At 47.1% G+C, this 25,290-nt stretch overlaps 1 protein-coding gene and 1 non-coding gene across 3 annotated transcripts in view; one reads left to right on the forward strand and one right to left on the reverse strand.

Annotated features, from left to right (window-relative positions):
• The window catches only part of LOC133101371 (chromatin remodeling regulator CECR2), a 151,095-nt gene that overhangs the window by 67,868 nt on the left and 57,937 nt on the right, over nucleotides 1-25,290 (forward strand). For both annotated transcript variants that reach the window (XM_061206099.1, XM_061206100.1), the window contains exon 2: nucleotides 19,132-19,226. In XM_061206099.1, coding sequence (XP_061062082.1) covers nucleotides 19,132-19,226 — 95 coding nt within the window. The remainder of the gene's footprint in view (nucleotides 1-19,131; nucleotides 19,227-25,290) is intronic.
• LOC133101818 (small nucleolar RNA SNORD113/SNORD114 family) lies at nucleotides 16,869-16,938 on the reverse strand. The gene has a single exon (XR_009702708.1). It is a non-coding gene; the product is annotated as a small nucleolar RNA SNORD113/SNORD114 family (small nucleolar RNA).

Consider the following 25,290-nt stretch of genomic DNA (forward strand, 5'->3'; position numbering starts at 1 on the left):
GAAGCTGTTATTTGACCAGGGAGCTAGAAATTTGGATGTTGTTGCTGCTTAGTACTAGTGGCCGTCAGTAACTTCAACTGAGAAGAGTATGAAATAGCCAGCCTCCCAGATGTCTCAGTGGTCCTTGTCCCCTCCCACTCCGAATCAGGCTGACCCTCGTGGCCTGTGGAACCCAGCGGGAGGGATGGTGTGTGAGCCTGGGACAGAACAGCCTCAGCCTTGGTCTCTTGGGTCATGTGTCACGCAGTGCAAGGACGCTCCGGCAGCCCTGTAGAGACCCCTGTAGGAGGGACCGACTGGCTGACACCAGCATCTGTGTGCTCACTGTGTACATGAGCCCCTGTCCTTAGATGATGGAACCCCTAGCCAGCATCTGGTGACAGCTCACGAAAGCCCCGAGGCCGGACAGCTCCCAAGTTCCTGATTCAGAGTCGTGAGAGAGAACACGTTTGTTGTTATTTTAAGTTTTGTGGTGATGTGGTTTGCAGCAGCAAGATGACTGGTCCAGAATGATTTGTGATAAGCCGCTTAGCCACATGTCCACACTGCAGGCCAGGGCTTAGCGTGTGGGGTGTCATGACGAACAGTTGAACTGAGACATTGATCCCGCAGCTGAGTAGGAAAAGACAGGTCTGTTAGTTCCTGAGAAGGCTGTACAAGTTTGTGTTAGTATCTTCTAAGTGCGACACAGTGGGAAAAAGCCTAGACCTGTCGTTTACCAACAGCTGCAAAACCTGCACGACTTTAACGTGAAGCCCAGCACTCTGAGCATCGCCAGCTTTTACTCCCGGCACCTGAGCTCCGGCAACCTTCCTTCACCGGATGTGCACACACGGATTCTTCAGCTTTCTCTGTCCCTACATGCACATCTTCCTGACCCGCTTTCATTTTCATGGTCAGTTATAGTTCCTCTCTTGCATAAGACTGATGTGTAACAGCGTGCAACGGGTGTGAACTTTGCGTCTTAAAGCCGCACGTGCTCCTTACCTCAATTCCCCTGGGCAGGAGCTGCGCACCGCTCAGCCGCGGCCAGGCCTGGCGGGGACTCCGGTGGCCTCGGAAGGCTCAGCTGCAGAAGTGGGGGGACCTGCTGCCACGATCGCCTGCCGTGTGGATGGGAAGCCACCCCTCAATTCCTTGCCACGGGAGCCCTCCACGCGGCCGCTTGCTTCCTCTGAGCCAGCTCGGGATGCACCGACACTGTGCATCCCCTTGGCGTCATCCCGTGACTCTTGCTGTCTTGTGGGGTCAGAAACAAGCCACAGATGCTCGCCTTGGAGGAGGGGAGATGGCGTGGGGCTGGAGGACGAGGAGGCAGGGGTTCTCTGGGAGGAATGCCAGGGCTGGCCACCACCACTGCTGTCCTTCCTCTGACACTTCCAGCCCATCCTGGTTAAATCCAGCTCTTCCTTCTCCTTAGCTGCAGGGCCTGCACAGAACCGGATGTGATGGCAGATACACAGTGGCGCTGCCTCTTGGTTGCAGCTCTTCAAATTCTTAAACTACTTCATGACTGACACCATTGTGCACCCTCCACCGTTTTTGGAAGTTCAGCGCAGGAGACCTGGCTTTTATGTGGGTTTTCCAAATATGCAGCCTTAGGCACCTGCTTGGCAAGGAGCGGCCCAGCCTCTCAGCTCCTTGAGCAGAGCCCGTGCTTTCTCAAGGTGTCTGTACGAAGGGCCACTAAGTGTGTGCCCTGCAGTTGTTTCTCAGGCACAAGTAACCTAAACAAACGGGAGACAAATTTCCCCCAAACAAAAAAGCCTCCACCACTAGGACCCCTTTATGGCCTCCATGTAGCACAGGCGCATTGAAGGCCTGTGGTCTGAGTGCCGCCCGACCCCGCACCTTGCGGGCTGCTCCTTAGCAGTGCCTCCGGGGGCTGCGGCCCCACCCCTCCTCTCTGCTGAGCTCTGTTCAGTCCAGACCTCTCTGCACTGAAGAGTGATCCTCCGCTGAGCCACAGATGATGCCCTCACAGTTTTTTATTGGACTCATTTATTCTTTTTATTTATTTATATTTATAAATATTTATTGTTTTATTCTTTTATGCATTTTTATGCTTTTATAATCCAATAGTTTATTTTGTTACTCAAGTTGTTCCAGCTTTGGCCATTGGGAACTGTATCATTTGGCTATGGGGTGGCTTTTCAAAAAACTTTAATTATTTATTTATTTTTGGCTGTGTTGGGTCTTCGTTGCTGTACACGGACTTTCTCTAGTTGCAGTGAGCGGGGGCTACTCTTTGTTGCGGTGCGCGGGCTTCTCATTGCGGTGGCATCTCGTTGTGGAGCACAGGCTCTGGGTGCGTGGGCTCAGTAGTTGTGGCTCGTGGGCTCTAGAGCGCAGGCTCAGTAGTGTGGCACGTGGGCTTAGTTGCTCCGCGGCATGTGGGATCTTCCCGGGCCAGGGCTCGAACCCATGTCCCCTGCATTGGCAGGTGGATTCTTAACCACTGCGCCACCAGGGAAGCCCTATGGGGTGGCTTTGTTTTGTTTTGTTTTTGAGTGCTTCCTTACTTTCAGACACTAAAAGGTCCTCCATTTTCTACATTTCCAACCCCTATCCTAGAATCTGCCATTTCTCCAAGGAGCTCAGGTGCCTTTTCTTGGAGAACGGTATTGAAAACTGAGATTTGGGTGCTAGGTGTGCACTTTGCTATTGGGTTTTTTTTTGCTTCTGGGCCCTCTCAGCTGATAGGGCAAGGAGACGTATGTGTGTGTACTAAGGTGTATAAATATTTCTGTATTAACCGTTGCTATGTAAGACTAATCATGAGTTCATACTGAGGTCTCCCAGGCCACTTGCTTCGTGGTCCATCCTCGCTTCTCTGTGAGCTCCCCGTGCAGCTGCAGCAGAGAGAGAAGCTGGCTCCCACATCTGCCATCCACCAGGTGACTGTCCAGTTCCAGTGCCGGGTCCAGCAGTGTCAGACTTGTTATGACACATATCCCCATGGGAAACAGCTTTACCAACTAGAGTACAGGGCTTCTGGGCAGTGCTTCTTGTAATCTCACAGATTCTACTCATTTCCAAAGTTACTTAGGTCAGCACTTGTTTACTACAGGGACTGACCCTCTTCCTCCAGCCAAGAAGGCGATGTGGTGTCCTCGGTATCCCATCACCTATGACATCTGTCTGTTTACACTTGTAACTTGGAGTCTCATTTTGGGCCTTGAGAGGGGTCCTGATTTAGGGGCTCAGTTTTCTTGCCCCTCTCATTGAAGTGTGACGCTTGCAGTTGACATGTCTGGAGAGAGACGGTCTTGGATGTTACGGAGTGTCTCTGTCTCTGTCATTTGTCGGCTGCTCTGAGGGTCTCAGTTTGTGTCCTGATAGTTGAGCTACATCCTGTATTTCATATCACATGTTTCTTTTTGGGGGAGAAAATTCTCTCACGTTTGCACCAAATACCGTCTTTTCCTGCCTAGGACATCACCCCTCTGCATCTCTTCTGGTGTTAGCAGTCTTCCATCTCCACTCAAACCAGCAGGCAGTGGTTGACAGGTTTGGTTTAATTTTCCTTGGCCCTTTGTCGTGTCCTGGAGGCCTGTTTGGGGAAAGCTGCCCTCCTCCTGGTTGTGGGTGCTCCCCTCATTCCCAACATCAAGGAAACAAGGTCTTCCGCGCTGGCATGCAACCTGGCTGCCGTGCTGGCGGCCCTTGGTGTTTGTCAGCAGAAGCTGAAGGTTGCACTTGTGCAGAAGTCTTAGTTATAACCCTACAGGAGGGACGCGCCTCTCCTTCTCCGGCGGCTCAGAGTGTATTCTTTTCCTTCAGGGCAACTTGTTTTGTTGGACAACTCACTGACATTAGTTTTGACTCCCACCGACGTCAGTAAGTTGTCCAGCAAAACAAGTATTTCCTTGATTCTCTTTTAAATAATCTGTCAGTTGAGATGTTACTTTTCAAGCCCCTTTTCCTTTTCAAACATTCATAGTTGACGGCGCCACAGGCAGAAAAAGAAACATAGCACAGCCCCTGTCCTCCACCCCCTCCACACTTGCACTGTGGGCTTAGGGCTCTCGTGACTGTCATCGTCCAGGTGAAAGCAGTTAGCAGAAGTCCTTCCTTCGGGCGGAGCTCGCAGGCCACCTCTGAGCACCACAGGAAATCCACCTTCCTCCTGAGGCCTCGGGCCCCTGTGATGGGATGGGTGGGCGTGAAGGCAGGACCTTTATTCTAACAGAAGAAACAAACAGGAGTGAAGATTGGGAAGTACCTGTTATTTTTGAAAAATACAGCTGGTTAGTTCTCCACAAGATGTCTGTTTAATGGAGAGAATATTGAAAGGGTCAGTTGAGGTCTTTGGATGGCAAACTCAGGGGTTGGAGTGTGTCTCAGTTTGGTGAGTTGCGGGAGTTTGGGAGGCTTCTGAACAAGCAATGTGACAATAATTGAGTTTGAGCACCTCTCACAGGGCAGCGGAGGAGATGGTCTGTGTTGGAAGTGGGAGATGGGATCGGAAGCGCGGGCAGAAGTGCCGCAGCCGTGGGGGCTGGGAGGGTGCCCCCTGCCCAGGACACCAGGACACCAACACTGCGCTGACCCCAGAAGGGCTCCTGTAGAGCCTGTGAGCTTAATTTAACCTCAGACCAACCCCTGTGCCTGCTGTATTAGTGAATCCTTCCAGATTAAATTTTTGGAGGGAAAAGTTTTCACAGATGTAGGTAATTGTTAAATGACTTAAGACCAAACTTCCGAGTGGTCATAAAACGTTTCAGATGCTTTATATTCATAATATGCTTCTCAATATTCATATTTTAAATTATTATCCCTTATAATACCTAGAATTTAGGGCTTACTGTGTGTGATACAGTCTTACTGTGATACAGTGTTAAGTTTAGGATCTTGGCTTATGGATGCTGGCTAACTTTCAAAAAACATTTACTAAATACTCACTGGGCATTTCAGGGAAACAGCCACAAGCAAAAACTAGGAAGCTTCTCAAGGGATTTGCATAGTAACAGTGGAAGAAAGAAAATAAACAAACATATAATAAATAGGTGATCAGTTAATTAGAAAAATAAAGCACAGTAGGTGGATTGGGGAATGATGGGGAAGCCATGCAGATGCAGGAAGGGGGTCCCTGGCAGGAGCGCTGCGGGTCCCCGAGAAGTGGGCAGGAGGCTGGCTGATGCAGGCTGGGGTCAGAGGGCTGAGGGTCAGTAGGACTTGAGCCCGTTGATGTGCACGGACAGGGGTCCAGTTGGGAGGCCCTGAGGGAGTCGATGCTGAGACAGTGGCTGGAGGAGAAGGCATTGAGGACACAGGGCGGTTTCTGAATCCACTTAGAAGGGAGAGTCAGCAGGGCAGGTTGCTGGGTTAGTTGTGAAATGAGCGAAGGGTCAAGGGTGACTGAAAAGCTTTCTGCTGGAGCAGTGGGACAAAGCTGCCATTTGGAGACGGGCGGCCAGAGGGGAAGCAGGTCCGAGGCCGTGGGACCGGGAGTTCAGGCTCCTTGTGCTGGGTTTGCTCTGTCTGCTGGGATTCTGAGGAAGGGAACAGAGTATGAATGGCTGGAGGGGCTCAGCAGGATGGTGGATGTGGCCTGCAGAGGACAGGGAAGGGTGGAGGTGGAGGGGAAGCTGGCAGAGATGGGAAAGGAAGGGAATTGGCCTGGAGGAGGAAGGGTGTCTGGGTGGAGGAAAGAACGGACTAATTTACATGCTCTTTTCAGCCCAGGCCTTAGATGTGACTCGGATGCTGGTCAGAATGAGAGTGCATTTGCATCACTGATATTGGCCAGATTGTTTTTAACCACCCCTGAGGTTCAGTCATTTTAGTGCAGTTTCACTGTACATGAGCTGATTCATTTCAGTTCGAGGCAGGTAATTAATCTTTTTTTTTTTTTTTTAGTATTAGTTGTTTTTTGTTTGTTTTTTTATACTGCAGGTTCTTATTAGTCATCAATTTTATACACATCAGTGTATACATGTCAATCCCAATCGCCCAATTCAGCACACCACCATCCCCACCCCACCGCGGTTTTCCCCACTTGGTGTCCATACGTTTCTTCTCTACATCTGTATCTCAACTTCTGCCCTGCAAACTGGTTCATCTGTACCATTTTTCTAGGTTCCCCATACATGTGTTAATATACGATATTTGTTTTTCTCTTTCTGACTTACTTCACTCTGTATGACAGTCTCTAGATCCATCCACGTCTCAACAAATGACTCAGTTTTGTTCCTTTTTACGGCTGAGTAATATTCCATTGTATATATGTACCACAACTTCTTTATCCATTTGTCTGTCGATGGGCATTTAGGTTGCTTCCATGACCTGGCTATTGTAAATAGTGCTGCAATGAACATTGGGGTGCATGTGTCTTTTTGAATTATGGATTTCTCTGGGTATATGCCCAGTAGTGGGATTGCTGGGTCATATGGTAATTCTATTTTTATTTTTTTAAGGAACCTCCATACTGTTCTCCATAGTGGCTGTATCAATTTACATTCCCACCAACAGAGCAAGAGGGTTCCCTTTTCTCCACACCCTCTCCAGCATTTGTTGTTTGTAGATTTTCTGATGACGCCCATTCTAACTGGTGTGAGGTGATACCTCATTGTAGTTTTGATTTGCATTTCTCTAGTAATTAGTGATGTTGAGCAGCTTTTCATGTGCTCCTTGGCCATCTGTATGTCTTCTTTGGAGAAATGTCTATTTAGGTCTTCTGCCCATTTTTGGATTGGGTTGTTTGTTTTTTTAATATTGAGCTGCATGAGCTGTTTATATATTTTGGAGATTAATCCTTTGTCCGTTGATTCGTTAGCAAATATTTTCTCCCATTGTGAGGGTTGTCTTTTCGTCTTGTTTATGGTTTCCTTTGCTGTGCAAAAGCTTTGAGGTTTCATTAGGTCCCATTTGTTTATTTTAGTTTTTATTTGCATTACTCTAGGAGGTGGATCAAAAAAGATCTTGCTGTGATTTATGTCAAAGAGTGTTCTTCCTATCTTTTCCTCTAAGAGTTTTATAGTGTCCGGTCTTACATTTAGGTCTCGAATCCATTTTGAGTTTATTTTTGTTTATGGTGTTAGGGAGTGTTCTAATTTCATTCTTTTACATGTAGCTGTCCAGTTTTCCCAGCACCACTTATTGAAGAGACTGTCTTTTCTCCATTGTATGTATTTGCATCCTTTGTCATAGATTAGTTGACCATAGGTGTGTGGGTTTATCTCTGGGCTTTCTATCCTGTTCCATTGATCTATGTTTCTGTTTTTGTGCCAGAACCGTCTTGTCTTGATTACTGTAGCTTTGTAGTATAGTCTGAAGTCAGGGAGTCTGATTCCTCCAGCTCCGTTTTTTTCCCTCAAGACTGCTTTAGCTATTCGGGGTCTTTTGTGTCTCCATACAAATTTTAAGATGATTTGTTCTAGTTCAGTAAAAAATGCCATTGGTAATTTGATAGGGATTGTATTGAATCTGCAGATTGCTTTGGGTAGTATAGTCATTTTCACAATATTGATTCTTCCAATCCAAAAGAACATGGTATATCTCTCTATCTGATGGTATCATCTTTAATTTCTTTCATCAGTGTCTTATAGTTTTCTGCATACAGGTCTTTTGTCTCCCTAGGTAGGTTTATTCCTAGGTATTTTATTCTTTTTGTTGCAATGGTAAATGGGAGTGTTTCCATAATTTCTGTTTCAGATTTTTCATCATTAAGTGTATAGGAATGCAAGAGATTTCTGTGCGTTAATTTTGTATCCTGCAACTTTACCAAATTCATTGATTAGCTCTAGTAGTTTTCTGGTGGCATCTTTAGGATTCTCTATGTATAGTATCGTGTCACCTGCAAACAGTGACAGTTTTACTTCTTCTTTTCCAATTTGTATTCCTTTTATTTCTTTTTCTTCTCTGATTGCCATGGCTAGGACTTCCAAAACTATGTTGAATAATAGTGGTGAGAGTGGACATCCTTGTCTCGTTCCTGATCTTAGAGGAAAAGCTTTCAGTTTTTCACCATTGAGAATGATGTTTGCTGTGGGTTTGTCATATATGGCCTTTATTATGTTGAGGTAGGTTCCCTCTATGCCCACTTTCTGGAGAGTTTTTATCATAAATGGGTGTTGAATTTTGTCAAAAGCTTTTTCTGCATCTATTGAGATGATCATATGGTTTTTATTCAGTTTTTTAATATGGTGTATCACATTGTTTGATTTGCATATATTGAAGAATCCTTGCATTCCTGGGATAAATCCCACTTGATCATTGTGTATGATCCTTTTAATGTGTTGTTGGATTCTGTTTGCTAGTATTTTTGCATCTATATTCATCAGTGATATTGGTCTGTAATTTTCTTTTTTTGTAGTATCTTTGTCTGGTTTTGGTATCAGGGTGATGGTGGCCTCATAAAATGAGTTTGGGAGTGTTCCTTCCTCTGCAATTTTTTGGAAGAGTTTGAGAAGCATGGGTGTTAGCTCTTCTCTAAATGTTTGATAGAATTCACCTGTGAAGCCATCTGGTCCTGGACTTTTGTTTGTTGGAAGATTTTTAATCACAGTTTCAATTTCATTACTTGTAATTGGTCTGTTCACATTTTCTGTTTCTTCCTGGTTCAGTCTTGGAAGGTTATACCTTTCTAAGAATTTGTCCATTTCTTCCAGGTGGTCCATTTTATTGGCATAGAGTTGCTTGTAGTAGTCTGTTAGGATGCTTTGTATTTCTGCGGTGTCTGTTGTAACTTCTCCTTTTTCATGTCTAATTTTATTGATTTGAGTCCTCTCCCTCTTTTTCTTGATGAGTCTGGCTAATGGTTTATCAGTTTTGTTTATCTTCTCAAAGAACCAGCTTTTAGTTTTATTGATCTTTGCTGTTGTTTTCTTTGTTTCTATTTCATTTATTTCTGCTCTGATCTTTATGATTTCTTTCCTTCTGCTAACTCTGGGTTTTGTTTGTTCTTCTTTCTCTAGTTCCTTTAGGTGTAAGGTTAGATTGTTTACTTGAGATTTTTCTTGTTTCTTGAGGTAGGCTTGTATAGCTATAAACTTCCCTCTTAGAACTGCTTTTGCTGCATCCCATAGGTTTTGGATGGTCGTGGTTTCATTGTCATTTGTCTCTAGGTATTTTTTGATTTCCTCTTTGATTTCTTCAGTGATCTCTTGGTTATTTAGTAACGTATTGTTTAGCCTCCATGTGTTTGTGTTTTTTACGGTTTTTTTCCTGTAATTCATTTCTAATCTCATAGCGTTGTGGTCAGAAAAGATGCTTGATATGATTTCAATTTTCTTAAATTTACTGGGGCTTGATTTGTGACCCAAGATGTGATCTATCCTGGAGAATGTTCTGTGCGCACTTGAGAAAAAAATGTAATCTGCTGTTTTTGGATGGAATGTCCTATAAATATCAATTAAATCTACCTGGTCTATTGTGTCTTTTAAAGCTTGTGTTTCCTTATTTATTTTCATTTTGGATCTGTCCATTGGTGTAAGTGAGGTGTTAAAGTCCCCCACTATTACTGTGTTACTGTCAATTTCCTCTTTTATAGCTGTTAGCAGTTGCCTTATGTATTGAGGTGCTCCTATGTTGGGTGCATATGTATTTATAATTGTTATATCTTCTTGGATTGATCCCTTGATCATTATGTAGTGTCCTTCCTTGTCTCTTGTAACATTCTTTATTTTAAAGTCTATTTTATCTGATATGAGTATAGCTACTCCAGCTTTCTTTTGATTTCCATTTGCATGGAATATCTTTTTCCATCCCCTCACTTTCAGTCTGTATGTATCCCTAGGTCTGAAGTGGGTCTCTTGTAGACAGCATATATATGGGTCTTTTTTTTGTATCCATTCAGCAAGCCTGTGTCTTTTGGTTGGAGCATTTAATCCATTCACGTTTAAAGTAATTATCGATATGTATGTTCCTATGACCATTTTCTTAATTGTTTTGGGTTTGTTTTTGTAGGTCCTTTTCTTCTCTTGTGTTTCCCACTTAGAGAAGTTCCTTTAGCATTTGTTGTAGAGCTGGTTTGGTGGTGCTGAATTCTCTTAGCTTTTGCTTGTCTGTAAAGCTTTTGATTTCTCCATCGAATCTGAATGAGATCCTTGCCGGGTAGAGTAATCTTGGTTGTAGGTTCTTCCCTTTCATCACTTTAAGTATATCATGCCACTCCCTTCTGGCTTGTAGAGTTTCTGCTGAGAAATCAGCTGTTAACCTTATGGGAGTTCCTTTGTATGTTATTTGTCGTTTTTCCCTTGTTGCTTTCAATAATTTTTCTTTGTCTTTAATTTTTGCCAATTTGATTACTATGTGTCTCGGCGTGTTTCTTCTTGGGTTTATCCTATATGGGACTCGCTTCGCTTCCTGGACTTGGGGTGGCTATTTCCTTTCCCATGTTAGGGATGTTTTCGACTATAATCTCTGGAAATATTTTCTCTGGTCCTTTCTCTCTCTCTTCTCCTTCTGGGTCCCCTGTAATGCGAATGTTGTTGCGTTTAATGTTGTCCCAGAGGTCTCTTAGGCTGTCTTCATTTCTTTTCATTCTTTTTTCTTTAGTCTGTTCCACAGCAGTGAATTCCACCATTCTGTCTTCCAGGTCACTTATCCGTTCTTCTGCCTCAGTTATTCTACTATGGATTCCTTCTAGTGTAGTTTTCATTTCAGTTATTATATTGTTCATCTCTGTTTGTTTGTTCTTTAATTCTTCTAGGTCTTTGTTAAACATTTCTTGCATCTTCTCGATCTTTGCCTCTGTTCTTTTTCTGAGGTCCTGGATCATCTTCACTATCATTATTCTGAATTCTTTTTCTGGAAGGTTGCCTGTCTCCACTTCATTTAGTTGTTTTTCTGGGGTTTTATCTTGTTCCTTCATCTGGTACATAGTCCTCTGCCTTTTCATCTTGTCTATCTTTCTGTGAATGTGGTTTTTGTTCCACAGGCTGCAGGATTGTAGTTCTTCTTGCTTCTGCTGTCTGCCCTCTGGTGGATGAGGCTGTCTAAGAGGCTTGATGGGAGGGACTGGTGGTGGGTAGAGCTGACTGTTGCTCTGGTGGGCAGAGCTCAGTAAAACTTTAATCCACTTGACTGTTGATGGGTGGGGCTGGGTTCCCTCCTTGTTGGTTGTTTGGCCTGAGGCAACCCAACACTGGAGCCTACCTGGGCTCTTTGGAGGGGCTCATGACAGACTCTGGGAGGGCTCATGCCAAGGAGTACTTCCCAGAACTTCTGCTGCCAGTGTCCTTGTCCCCACGGTGAGCCACAGCCACCCCCCGCCTCTGCAGGAGACCCTCCAACACTAGCAGGTAGGTCTGGTTCAGTCTCTCCTGGGGTCACTGCTCCTTCCCCTGGGTCCCGATGCGCACCCTACTTTGTGCCCTCCAAGAGTGGAGTCTCTGTTTCCCCCAGTCCTGTCGAAGTCCTGCAATCAATTCCCACTAGACTTCAAAGTCTGATTCTCTAGGAATTCCTCCTCCCATTGCTGGACCCCCAGGTTGGGAAGCCTGACGTGGGGCTCAGAACCTTCACTCCAGTGGGTGGACTTCTGTGGTATAAGTGCTCGTCAGTCTGTGAGTCACCCACCCAGCAGTTATGGGATTGATTTTACTGTGATTGCGCCCCTTCTACCGTCTCATTGTGGCTTGTCCTTTGTCTTTGGATGTGGGGTATCTTTTTTGGTGAGTTCCAGTGTCTTCCTGTCGATGATTGTCCAACAGCTAGTTGTGATTCTGGTGTTCTTGCAAGAGGGAGTGAGAGCACGTCCTTCTACTCCGCCATCTTGGTTCCTCCTCTATCAGTAATTCATCTTGTTGCTTAAGGACAGCTGATGAAATTTGACAAGTAAGAGAGTTTTAATGGTGTCCACGTCCTTTCTTTTTACTCCCGATTGGTACGCTGTGGGAGAAGCGACCTGGCCAGCAGGTCTGCTCTGTGTTCCTGAAGAGGAGAGCCTGCTCTGGGTGCCTCTTCGTCACGGCCCCATGTCAGTTAATTTTGTCAGCTGTCAGCGTTTGTCTTATGCTCATTACGCTTTTGAGGAATAAAAGTCTCATTGGATGTATGAACCAGTGCTGTCCAACATTTGTCTGTTTGCTTTCTATTGTGTTTGGTGTCCTGGCCTGCCCTGGTGCTCCCAGGCACTCGCACACACACGTGTCACCAGAGAGCAGCAGTAGTCACCAAGCACATGGATTAGTGTGTCTTGGTTTTGTCCTTTTCTTGCCCGTAGTCTTCTTTTACCTTGTATACCTGTATTACTTCTCCATCCTCCAAGTTGTTTGCATTAAAATCTTTAATCAAACCCAAAGTCTCCTACCTAATTCTTTTTTAAAAATAAATAAATTTATTTATTTATTTATTTTTGGCTGTGTTGGGTCTTCGTTGCTATGTGTGGGCTTTTCTGTAGTCGTGGCGAGCGGGGACTACTCTTTGTTGCAGTGCGCGGGTTTCTCACTGTGGTGGCTTCTCTTGTTGAGGAGCACAGGCTCTAGGCGCACAGGCTTCAGCAGTTGTGGCACGCGGGCTCAGTAGTTGTGGCTCGCGGGCTCTAGAGCGCAGGCTCTGTAGTTGTGTTAATTACTGCTGTATAGCAAAGTGACTCACTTATACATATATATACACATTCTTTTTCATATTCTTTTCCATTATGGTTTATCATAGGATATTGAATTTAGTTCCCTGTGCTATACAGTAGGACCTTGTTGTGTGTTTATTTAAAATTGGATTGGTACCTGCCATTCAAAACACACCACCTTCCTAACACCCAGGCCCACGTACTGGTCAGGGAGCTGAGAATCAGAAGAGGGGGTGGTTTTTCCCCAGCCTGATGAAAGGTCCTGCCCCACCAGGGACGGGGCTGGGTCAACACAGCCCAGTTCTTTACCTGGGGACATCTTTAGAAGCATGCAGATTGGTTAGAGCATTCTTTATCTTTTCCCAGTGAGAATTCGAAACTATTTTCTCAGTTACAAGCACATCCTGGTCATTCCTAGTTTGTCCTGTCTTCCCAGATTTCTCCCCGTTGTTCGATGGCAGGCATTTCTGCAAACCTTTAGTCACACGTTCATCCTTCAGCCTGGTTGCTCCCAGGGGCTCCTGTCTTTGGTTTTCTCTCTGCTCGTTCCGGCCCTTCCTCTGCGGAGGCCCGAGGGCTTTCGGCACAGGTGCTCGTTAGGTGCTCATTCTTAGAGTCACTGCTGTCCTGCAGCCGCAGCTGGGAATGGGGACTGCTGCTCCTTTTGCCTGCCCCTCCCAGATGTGAGGCTCCCGGAGGGGGCGTCTCTAGACCTCTTGGCACCCTCAGCACTAGACACAGAGCCTGGCGTGGAGTGTGTCTTCAGATGCAGGGGCACCATTCACCTGTGACACCCACTGTCACGTGACCACGGAGGGTGAGCTGATTGGACCGGTCAGGAGGGCCCCACACACCCAAGTCACGTGTGCAGTTTTCTGTGCTGCTCTCAGGAGACCAGGCCGCGGTCACATACCAACAACCAGGATGTTCCCTAGTTTAAACTTTGTCGTCTCTGTCCCTCCCACCTGGCCTCCATTCAGCTTTTTTGTTTATCACTGAGATCCCATAATCTTTTGTTGGGGTCAGGAGACGCAGGATTAAAACTCGTTACCTAAAATTTCCTGTTCTTTGCCCTCTACCTACAGTTAGTTGCAAAATCTCATTGACTCTGCTCCTGAAATGCTCCCGTTTCACCCCATCCTTTCCATTTCACTGACGTCCTCCTGGTTTTGGCCCCTTGGCGTCTTCCCTGGGCTGGGCTTGGGACCTTCTCACCCTGGGTCTCTCTTATCTTGTGTCCTGCAAACCGTGCCCAAATTAATCCTCCAGCCTTGATTGTTGCTTCTCTCCCCACATTTCACTGGCTCCACCTAAAATAATTTCCAGCCAGTCCAGCGGTGAGCAGGGAGTAGGGTTGCTTAACCTCAGGTGTCTAGAGCTCTACCATCTGAAGTTGCTTCGGCATAAATTGTCTGATGAAGTCTCCTGTTTCAGTTAAAAAAATCTTTCGAAACAACAACAGGCAACAACGATGAAAACAAACAAAACAATCAGAGTAAACCCGACTCTCTAGGAAGCTGCGCCGCGTCCATGCGCCGTGGGGCCCGAGGGGCACAGTCTCTGCGATGAAGTCCAGACGCCGACCTGGGTCTGAGGCTTGTAGGGGCCGCAGGGCCCTGCTCATCCAGCACTAGCTTTGTGGACGTGTTGAGAAGCTTCCATCTCTTCAGTGCTCAGGAATGATTTGTGTATCATGGGGGCTTTCTTGTGGGAGAAGATCCATGAAAGTTCTGAGCCTTTTTAAAAATTTCTGGAGCCAGTTTTTGTAGTTTATACCTTTTTAGAAAATCATGTTCTTGTAGGTTTACACATTTATTGCTTTGATTAGTATTTTCCAGTTAATCTAATATTCTAGGGTAGCAGTCCTATCTGAGGGGAGCTATGTGGTTTCCTTTCTGTTGTTTCCCAGCATCACAGTCAGTGACAGCCATGTCGTGGGCTGCCGAGAGGAAGGTGTGTCTGCCGCAAAGCCGCGGTGCAGAGCTGCCGGCCACGGGCAGGGCGTTGGGGTAGCACTTCGGGGATCCTCAGCGGTAACCCGCTTGGGCTGATGTATACCTCACGGTTAGAATTGGCCCGGGCAGCCTTGGGGATTAAATTAATTTATATCAAGTTAGAAAGCATCAGCTGCCAGAGTCAGGGAGGCCTTCTGGAGGCTGAGCCCGCTCTCCAGGCGGTCTCTCATGGAGAGCAGCTGGGATGGTCCTCGGAGGGCCTGCTGCGCATCTCCTTTGTGTGAGCGCAGTTCTGGGGCCCACACAGAAGCCCCCGTCTTTGACTGTGACCCCCACTGCATTGCGGTTGGTTCCTGTGCAGGTGAGAAAGATTTGTAACCTTCTGAAATCAAATGCAGCACATATGGTTGTTTTCCTTAGGCCTTTTTCCCTCCTTAGGTACACTCAGCGGGATCTTTGTGCCTGGAGGGTGCAGCTCTGTGATCTTCATCCTTCCTTGGAAGTTGAAGGAAAGAAAGTTGTTCTCTCTTTACCACCTTCTTTTGCAAAAGATTAAAGAAGACGTGTACGGGGCTCAGGAGCAGATCAAACAGTAGAAAGTCCCTGCAGTGACATTTGAGAACAGGTGTAAGTGGTGGCTGTGCGTGGAAGGAGTTAGTTGTGTTCCCTGTGCTGCACTTGCCTGTCTCTTCTGGACGTTCTCCCTGTTTGTGGCGAAGAGTTTCCAGGACATAGGCTAAGGGCCCCCCTTCCCTCCCTGGCTTACCCTGGGGTTCTATTCCCAGCAGCCACCGCCAGGTCCTGAGGGCAGGGCCGTGTGCCGGTGCTGAACAGGCCCGTCCCTAATGAGCTGCGCCGCCAGCTGCACAGAGGGCGAGCCCTGTTCTCCCTCCGGCCCCTCTGAAGAGCGGGAGCCCAGGAGCCCTTCTCGTGTCCATTCTCGGCTGATTTGCTGATCACCACCCCCCCCCCCCACCCCGGCCCTCGCCCCAGAGCATCTTGGCAAAGTTCAGATTTCTGTGCTCACAGCTCAGTGCCCACAGTGAAAAGGAAATACAAAAGGGGAGGAGGAAAGTGGGGGTGGGGCGCTTGAAGGGTGTTTATTTCTTGTTGCCTTAGCCTAAGCCTCAGGCTCCCGGCTGAAGGCGTATGTGGTAAAGCTTTGAATAACTGGATTTGGAGATAGTTTTATTGGCACATGCACACAGGCCATGTATTAAGAGTTTGAATTTCTGTTGTTCAGAAACCTGAATTTTGAAAAGACCGCTTTCTATCTCTTCAGTCTGCTTTTTTCTACACACCACCACTTAAGGAAGATGAGATAATTGCTGTGCTCACATGCTATGGAGTGTTTGCTGTGTGCCAGGCTGGTCTGGCTTTTATAAGCATTGCCTCATTTAAATCATCACAACAACCCCTGCACAGGGAAACTCTTAATGTGATAAAGTTTTTTTTTCCTATAATAAATTGTGGTAAAAGACACAAAATTTACCATCGTTTTAAGTGCACAATTCAGGAGTGTTAAGTATATTCACATCGTTCTGAATCGGCTCCACAACATTTTCACCTTGCAAATCTGAAACTCTATCCATTGAAGTGAAAACATTTTAACCGATAAGCCGGCACTTTTTTTTGTTCAGCAGGATTGAAATTGCTCTCCTGTTTCTCCTCTGCTGTCTCTCTGTAACATTAGGCCCAGGGCCGTGAGTGCCGAGGCTGCGCCCGGTGCCCTGGTCACCATGTGGCAGCTGCGGGGAAGGACAGCTGGCTGTCCAGAGGCAGTGCCTTCTTCCTCGGACTGTCCACCAATTGTGTGGGTGAAGCCCTGCTGAGCTAGAGGGAAAAGTGCACTTCACAAGTTACCAGGGGCCTGCATCTATTTTGGTTTGTTTTCTAGGTAGCTTCTGATTTATGAAGCATAATATCATAGAAATACGTGTGAAAAGCAATTGTATGTTTTGTGAGTTACTGTTTGTGAGTCACCGTATCCCATGGGTGAAATGGGAGGCAGGGGGTGGGATTGCATTCATAATATCAGAGCTCCTCTCAGTACTCATTTGAGAGACATTTCAAGCCTGTCCGGTTCCCCTTGGAAGAGCTGATTCAGCATCCCTGGTGCACAGCCTCGTATGTAACCGCCTTCCCAGTGGCTACCTAGATTATGGTTGTGCCAGAAAGGCAAGGCCAGGTTCACTGGGGACAGGTTTTCACCAGTGCCATTTAGACTCTCCGCCAGAGTTGGATAGAACAGATCATTTAATAATTTTTTCAAATGTAGATAGGGGTGTTAGTCTTCACTTTCTGCTGATAATGTTAAGAAAACAATGGTTGAATCACCGATGAAGCCTGGGTTCTGAGGCCAGCAGAAAATACAGTGCAACAGCTTTTTCTTTCCTTTTTTAAACCTCAGATTCACAGATTGTATTAATCATAATTCTTGGTTCATGACACATTCCCATCATTGGTTTGTGGATGTTTTCCTTCCGGTTCTAGTGTCACTAATTCTGGCTAATCTATTGAACGAGGTGGCCTGGGACTTTGTGCTTCAAGGGTCCAGCCTCTTCTCTCACTGCGGTTTCCTTCGGGGTCTTGCCCAGTGTGACTGGGCTTCAGTAGGAGCCCAAATCTTCCCTTGCTCTGTCCCTCTTGTGCTCCTGTTGGGCTCTGGATGTGCGTGTCTCCCCTCCTGCTGTCTGTCTCGTTCAGCTGAGTCCCTCGGAGTCTCCGCTGGGCTGTTGCTCGAGCTGCAGTGGCCTCATCTCCACCCTCTGCCGCAGCAGCTGGGCGGGTCCCACCCTCTCCACGGAGGGCCGGGCCCACCCGCCCCGTGTGCAGCCCCACCTCGGGTGTTGGGCCCCGGGAGCAGCGCCCTTCCCTCCCACAGCACCGGTTCTGTGCCCAGAGGTGCTGTGTCCCGTCTCCTCCCCCCGCTGACCCCAGCTCCCCAGGGCTCAGGAAGTGCTGGGTGCCCCGGAAATGTTTGTTGAATAAATGAATTCTGACCAAATATAGTTCAAATCCTTGTTATGTTTGGTCGGTAGAATGTAGAAAAGAGCTCTGCCCGAAGGAATTAGTAAGCTAATAGAAGGATAAGAGCCATTGTAATAAGCATGCCCATCGTTACCAAATTTGTATGTAGGGCAGGCACGAGGTTTTCACGCTTGGGCCTTGTCTTTGAATTCTGAGTTTCGCTCACCTGGGCTTTCAAGGCGTCTATGCCCCTTCCTTCTCAAGGTAGTTTGTATTTTGTTTGCTTTTATCAGTTGGTGTGCTTAGCAATTTTTTGTCATGTGAAGTTTTCAGAGTGGGTGTTTACAAACTTAGAAACTTTTAAACATAGAATAACAAACAGAACGATTAAAATAGCTTTAAAAAGACCTTTACCATTTTTTAAAAAATTATTTATTTATTTATTTATTTATGGCTGTGTTGGGTCTTCGTTTCTGTGCGAGGGCTTTCTCTAGTTGCGGCGAGCGGGGGCCACTCTTCATCGCGGTGTGCGGGCCTCTCACTGTCGTGGCCTCCCTTGTTGCGGAGCACAGGCTCCAGACGCGCAGGCTCAGTAGCTGTGGCTCACGGACCTAGTCGCTCCGCGGCATGTGGGATCCTCCCAGACCAGGGCCCGAACCCGCGTCCCCTGCATTGGCAGGCAGATTCCCAACCACTGCGCCACCAGGGAAGCCCAAGACCTTTACCATTTTTACAGCAGAAATGGACCCCCTCTTGTGTACACTGCCCGGTACTTGGTGTGGGCAGAAACTGCATCTTTGGCACACCTCATGCTTTCCAAACCACTCATAAGACCCTTGCAATTTTGGTTATGAGCCGGCCACACCACAAGCGTAGCGGACCCTTGGGAAATCGCTTGCACGGTGGGTGGACGGCATCCTGGTGGACCAGACGTGGGACCTCTCTGCGTCCCGGGAGCTGGTGACTGGGGCGTGTTCCATCATCTCAGGAAACACTGGTTCACTGTGGGAGCTTGAGAAGGGAATAGAATCTCCCAAAATTCCACGCTGTCACCTTTTGTCCCTGTAGCTCCTCAACGAACCTTTGTTTAGAGTATGTGCGAAGTCAAGCTAAATCTTTGGCATCTCTGCCTAAACCCCAAGGACAGCACGTGCACCTCCCCTGGGATTAGCCCCTCAGCTCGGCATTGCCTCACTTCTCTTCAGGTGATGGAAGCTCGGCCTCGGCGCTGGCATCCTCCCTCCCTCAGGCCTGTGGGGACCACAGATGCCTTATTTCCTACTAGTGCTGCTTCCCAAGGTAGCGTGCTTCCGGAAAGCTGCTGCAGTTGGTTTACCTGTTGAAACTCTTAAATAAATGAACACTTTCTGAGTAATTACATATTTGCTCCTTTACACTCTTGTGAAATAATAGAAAGCAAAACAGTATATTTATATAAGTTAAGCTCTTTTATGACTGTGCTGGCATTGACTTGTAAAAAGAGGTGTCTGTGTGTGCAGGTGAAAGGGATGGAGCTTGGTAAGGAGCAGTGGGGGAGTAAACTCTTGGAAAACCAACAAGGAGGGCAGTTGGCCCGTGACGGTGACAGCAGCGGTGGTGTGGTGGCGACCTGGAAGGGATGAGTTGCTGGCTGTTAGGAAATCTGCATCTGTGTCCGAGCTCTCAACCCCTCTCCTTTCTCTTCCTCCTCAGGAGTTAGAAGCAGCTCTACACAGAGATGACGTGGAGTTTATCAGCGACCTGATCGCCTGCCTACTTCAGGGCTGCTATCAGCGAAGGGATATCACGTGAGTAACCCCAATCTTACTGTTTCTGGCGGAGGGAAGGAATTAACCAGTCCTAGTGATGTTTCGTGTCTCCTGGAATAAACCAGAGCAGATCACCGGCCAAGACATAACAGTGTATTTACACACGGTTCCCAGGTCCCGTGTTTGGCTCCTTCTGCAGCTGAGTTTACATTTTATTGTAATTCTTGACTTTATTTCACTCTCAGAAATCTATATCCCTTACTCTTGGGTCCACCAGCTACCATATTCAAGTGTGGAATGTGTTCTCTCAACGTAGGGCTTTCTTTCTGATCTCTGTTTTCAGTATTGGTAAAATGATGCCTAACAAATTAAAACTAGATGTTTACTGTATTTCTGCCCCTGGGGTATGTATCTTCCATTCACGTAAACAGTGGCATCATTTCTAACATGGAGCTTCTGGGCCCCCTCACACCATAGTTGCCAAGTACACAGCTGTCTGGTACATTGAGATGTGTAGAAATTTGGAGCAAGATTTCATCTCTGTCAACAAATAAAGGATCTTCCTGATAAGGCCTCATCCCTCGTTTTGATAGAGTTGATAGACGTTCCCTTGCTACTATGTTTCCACACAGAGCTGGACTGTGTGGCCAACTCCCGGGAAGCTGAGACAGGACGGGCTTCCCCGTGCAGGCAGGAGTCTGGGGTGTTACGGTTCACAGTTTTCAGACAGTTAAAAAAAAAGACGGTGTCTGAAATATTTCTGTTCTAGTAGATCCACTCCTAGGTGCCTGTTGGGGCTGGGGGTAGACGTGTGGTAACAGGGTGAGTGAGGGGCTGACGAACTGCTACTGCATCCAGCGCGGAGCTCGGCGTTTGTGTGTGTGTGTGTGTGTGTGTGTGTGTGTGTGTGTGTGTGTGGAGTGATCATCCCCCTTCCTTTCCGTGTTTGTACTTCTGCCTGTTTCATGCTGTAGTCGTCATCTCCTGCATTCTCCGTGAGTGTACTGACTGTCCCCAGGGCGTCCAGGCTGTCGTGCTAAACAAAGAGTAGAAAGAAATCTATCATCTTGCCACTTAAACGCCATGACAAAGGGTTTAGTATATTTTCTCCCATTTTCTTTTTGAGATGTAACTTGGGAGTTTGTGTGGTTTTTAAGCAGTTGTAGTCATACTGTGTATATAATTTGTTTTTCATATCTTTCATTTTTTTATCACAATGACAATTTTTCTTATAACCACCTTTTCTTTAAATGAGATTGTCAAATACTCCGATTTAGTAGATGAACATTTGTGCCCAGCTTTTAACTGTTATAAACATGCTATATTACATAGCCTTGGACATAAAAGTTTGCACACCGTAGTGAATCATACTCTTAAATTTCTGCAAGTGTAGTCACTCCATCAAAAGAAATGCCCACTTAAGATTCAAAAAATAAATTTCCAGGCCGCTCACCCCAGAGGTTGCTCCATTTCACCCATGACCATCAGTGTCCGAGGGGGTCTGTTTGCCTCACCTCGCTCCGGCCAGGGTGCTGGAGGGCAGATGCCCTCGGGACCCTCGGTCCTGGGCCCCACTGCAGAGTGTGTGCAGTTGCCATGGCAAGCACTGTGACACCCACAGAGCACGTGGCCTGTGTGAGAAGGGGCCGTGGACCGAGCCGTCGTGGGGTGCTTCCTGAGCTAGTGCCCTTACATTACAGAGCCCAGTAAGAGGGTGAGTGAAGGAAGGACGGACCCCCCCCCCCCGAAGTTGCAGGTAGGAAGGTGGGTGTCTGGGGTTTGACGCCCTGGAGCAGAGGCTAGGGGTTGCAGAGCTGAAGGTCCCATGTGGTTCAGAGATGTGATTTATTTGAGCTGCAAAGTCCAAAGTCTTATTATTAGCCCCTGAGTGTTAAATTTTGGTTCGTCGCCAACATCTAAAATGAGACTTCATGTTTAAACCCAGTTTGTAGCTTTTAGAAAGCATCTAAGACACTGATCAGCTGGAGGGAAAACAGGGCCCCAGCCTGCCTGGTGGCTCTCGACACAGAGGCTGGTTGTCACTCTGCATCTGTTGGGCTTGCTTGGCCCACCTGCTCACCTTCTTTCCCTGCTCGTCTCCGGCATGCACAGACATTCGAGGAATCCTGTGGCCACAGCACAACAGGAGTAGGAGCCTAGTAGGCCTTGTAGGCTGGGCGACGAGTTCGGGGGTGTGATCCTGCGGGCAGGGAGGGCGGGGGACCAGGAAGGGGCGAGTGAGTAGATCAGGCCTGAGGGCAGAGGCGAGCCCATCATGAAGGCCTGTTAGTGGGTGAAGGTGATGACCTGGTGCCTCCTGCCTGACAGGCTGTCTCTCCAACCTTACTGCGCACAGTCGTGGTTTGTGGACTTGAATTTCCTGTTACATACTTAGGCCGTGTCTTCCATGGGTGTGTTGGTTGATGATCAAGCACGAGAAACGCCCATTTAAAATTTGCGGGGCAGGTGTCCCCCACCCTCGGCAGCTCTGGTTACTGCCCGTCGCACGCCTGCCTTCTCTGTGACGGTGGGGACGGGGACCAGGCTGCGGTTGAAGGTCTGAATAGCTAGAGTCGGCTCATACCATCTATGGAGTAGAGCTTCCCTTCCCTGTTGGCATGTGGTGTCTGTTTGACATTTTACCAGGTTTTTGACACGTGAGAATCCACTCGGCTGTTCCTGGCTGTACCTGCCAGTCTCTTTTGGCTCTGATACCATTGCTCTTAACCAATCCTGCTTGTTAGTTCTTCCAGAAAATGATATAATCTTGTCATATTCCATAAGGAATCTCCGTATTTTGATTAAAGTCCTTATGTTGTGGGACTCCCCTGGTGGCACAGTGGTTAAGAATCCGCCTGCCAATGCAGGGGACACGGGTTCGAGCCCTAGTCCGGGAAGATCCCACATGCCGCGGAGCAGCTAAGCCCGTGCGCCACAGCTACTGAGCCCGTGCTCTAGAGCCCATGAGCCACAACTACTGAACCCGTGTGCCACAACTACTGAAGCCCGCAGGCCTAGAGCCCGTGCTCCACAACAAGAGAAGCCACTGCAGTGAGAAGCCCACACACTGCAATGAAGACCCAATGAAGCCAAAAATAAATAAATAAATTTATTTAAAAAAAAAAAAGTCCTGATGTTGCTCAGTAAAAAGTTGTAGCTTTGTTCATGTAGGTCAGATCCGTTTCTGGGTTACTTTAACTTGTGTTGCTGCTAAGAGTTGAGTGATACTCAAGCACCGTACAAGTACTTCCAAGTGTAGAATATGATATATTCCTAACCTATTCCTGTGTTTGTATCTTGAATCTGCCCAGTTTATTGACCTTGATTTTTTAAGGCTGATTCTCTTGATGTTCTAGGTTATCATCCCCCTTCCTTTTCGTGTTTGTGCTTCTGCCTGTTTCATGCTGTATTCGTCATCCACTGCTGTGTAACAAATCACCCGAAAACTTAGCAGCTTTAAACATCAGTTTCTGTGGGTCAGGAATCTGCTGTGCCGGCCGTGCTGCTGGGACCGTGGCCGCCCTCGGGAGGGCTGTATGTTTCCGCTTAGCGCAGTTCACAGGCCGAAGAGCTGAAACTGCATTTGGTATCGGTCGGTTTTGTGGGTCTGCACGTGGCTTGTCGGGGGCCCCGCTCGGGGTGTCTGGAGGCCTAGCTGGGGAGGGACACAGGGTCCTTCAGGCTGCCGGCAGAGTCGCCCTGGCAGCTGTAGGACCCAGGTCTTTGTTTCCGTGCGGCCCTCTCGGCCCGGCTGTGTCTCCCCTCGTGACCTGGCGCACTCGCGGGAGTGCCCTCGCCTGCCCAGTTTTGTGACCAGGAGCGAGCCCCAGATGAGCTGCGCCCCACTCAGGAGAGCCCACCATGCAAGGCTGTGAACACCAGGGGGGCCTGTTGCACATGCTTTTGTTTGTTAATAGTGACTGTATTCTCCAGAGGAAAACTGCATGTTGATGGTGAGGCTTATGCTTGCATCTAATCACGTGTACTTAGTTATTAACAACATATCATAAGTTCTCTGTTTTGGTAGGCTTTTGGACAAGAACCAGTTGATTTTTGGATAGTCACATGTGGTCCTATATAAATGAATTATCAACGAGAGGTTTTGATTTTCCCTTTTGTTTCAGTAAATGGCTATAACTAACTTGTTCCTAGTTTAATTTTCTCCCATATTTACCATTAGCCTCCACTATAAATGTACTTACATTGATAATATCCCCTATAAAAAAACAATTAGTTTGAAAATAATGGGTGTTCTACAGGATATTCTTAGCTTAGATGCAGGCTTCTCCCATCACTCATCTGCTTTCACTTTGGTACGTTTCATTTCCTCAGTCTTCTTGTGAGGCTATGAAGAAGAGGTAGAGGGAGATCCCCTCAAAGGCTAACCGGGTCCTGTTTTACAGGGAAGGAAACATCCAGAGACTTAGGTAGCCAGTTAGAAGATGAATAATCCCTACAAAGAATTGAGAGATAAGGAGCCCAGATCTTCATCCCTCATTAGAATCTGAAGTATGAGTCTCTAACTCTGACTCTTTGTTTTCTGTCATCTTTACATAAAATTTTAATGATTTTAGCAGTATAAAAAAATAAATTCTGGGCTTCCCTGGTGGTGCAGTGGTTAAGAATCCGCCTGCCAATGCAGGGGACATGGGTTCAATCGCTGGTCGGGCAAGATCCCACATGCCGCGGAGCACCTAAGCCCGCGTGCCACAATTACTGAGCCTGCGCTCTAGAGCCCGCGAGCCACAACTACTGAGCCCACGTGCCACAACCACTGAAGCCCGCGCGCCTAGAACCCGTGCTCTGCAACAAGAGAAGCCACCGCAACAAAGAGTAGCCCCCGCTCGCCGCAACTAGAGAAAGCCGGCGCGCAGCAATGAAGACCCGACGCAACCGAAAATAAATAAATAAATTTTTAAAAAAAGTTTTAAAGCATCGCCTAAAGTAGTATAGAGCAGAAACCCCACCCCTCCTGAAGATGGGGTGCCGGGTGGGCTGTTCTGGACAGTTTGCTTTTTCACACGTGTGTACCTAGAGGTGCAAATAGCATTTAATATTTCAGAATGTGTCTGTCTCATCAAGCTGTGCTGGCTCGTCAGACACCCGCAGACGCCGTGTCACCCTGTCTTCTGTGTCCTCCCCAGCCCTTCTGCTTCTGGGTACGGTGCAGAGCTGCCCGCCCTCCCCAGTGCTGATGGCAGGCCTCTTAACACTAGTTTCTTCCTTATGACAACACTGTGTCAGTTACTCCTGAATGATTTCTTTTGAAATGAGAGGTTAATTTATTTTAAAGAAACAGAAAAAGTGACCCTAGTTAAATGAATGTCATAAAATTTCAGACGGTGTTGTAACCGGGAGGAGAGAAGTTTTTTCCCCTTCCTTTTACAGGCAGCTGCTTCTGTGACTTTTTTGCTGTTGAAGGAAACTGTGAGTCTCGGATGGACAGAAGCAGAATTAGTGGGGGGCCCCTCAACCCCCTGTGGAGGGGGGATCCTGGTTCCCTCCGTGCTCGTCCCCCTTTCCTGGGGACAGCGGGTGGCAGTGTTGGTCCTGCTGTTCTGTGCTGGGCCAGGGAGGCAAGTGATGGTTCCACCCTTTTTCATATCATACCTGTGAGGTGTCAGAGCATTGCCGAAAACATAATCTGTAATTTTATTTGTGTTAAAAACAGCTAAGTATACATGAAATAAAAAAATTTCTGAATGGACAAGTAAGTTTGGGGTCTGGTTGATCCAAGTTGAACTAATTGGTCTGAAGTGAGGCTCAGGCTTCAGCCCTTTAAAAACTTGTTTTTGTCGATATATTATAATACACACAGAAAAGGGCACATTGCCTAATCATACAGCTCAGTGAATTTGTACAAACTGAATATACCTACGCAGTGATCACTCAGACAAGAAGACATCACAATGAATTTTACTTTTTCCATTGAAAGGAATTGCCTAAAGTGATCGTTATTCTGTCCCTCCAGTGGTATCCACGTACATTTAGAGTGAATTTGTGCTCGGTATTCTCTGAAGTTTTATTTTCATCCCACCCTAAAGAAAGAGGATTTTGGACAGATGAATGTTTGCCATTCTTGGTTCTAAGGCTTACCTGTTAT

Source organism: Eubalaena glacialis, chromosome 11 (genome assembly GCF_028564815.1).
Source record: "Eubalaena glacialis isolate mEubGla1 chromosome 11, mEubGla1.1.hap2.+ XY, whole genome shotgun sequence".
Classification (NCBI taxonomy): domain Eukaryota; kingdom Metazoa; phylum Chordata; class Mammalia; order Artiodactyla; family Balaenidae; genus Eubalaena; species Eubalaena glacialis.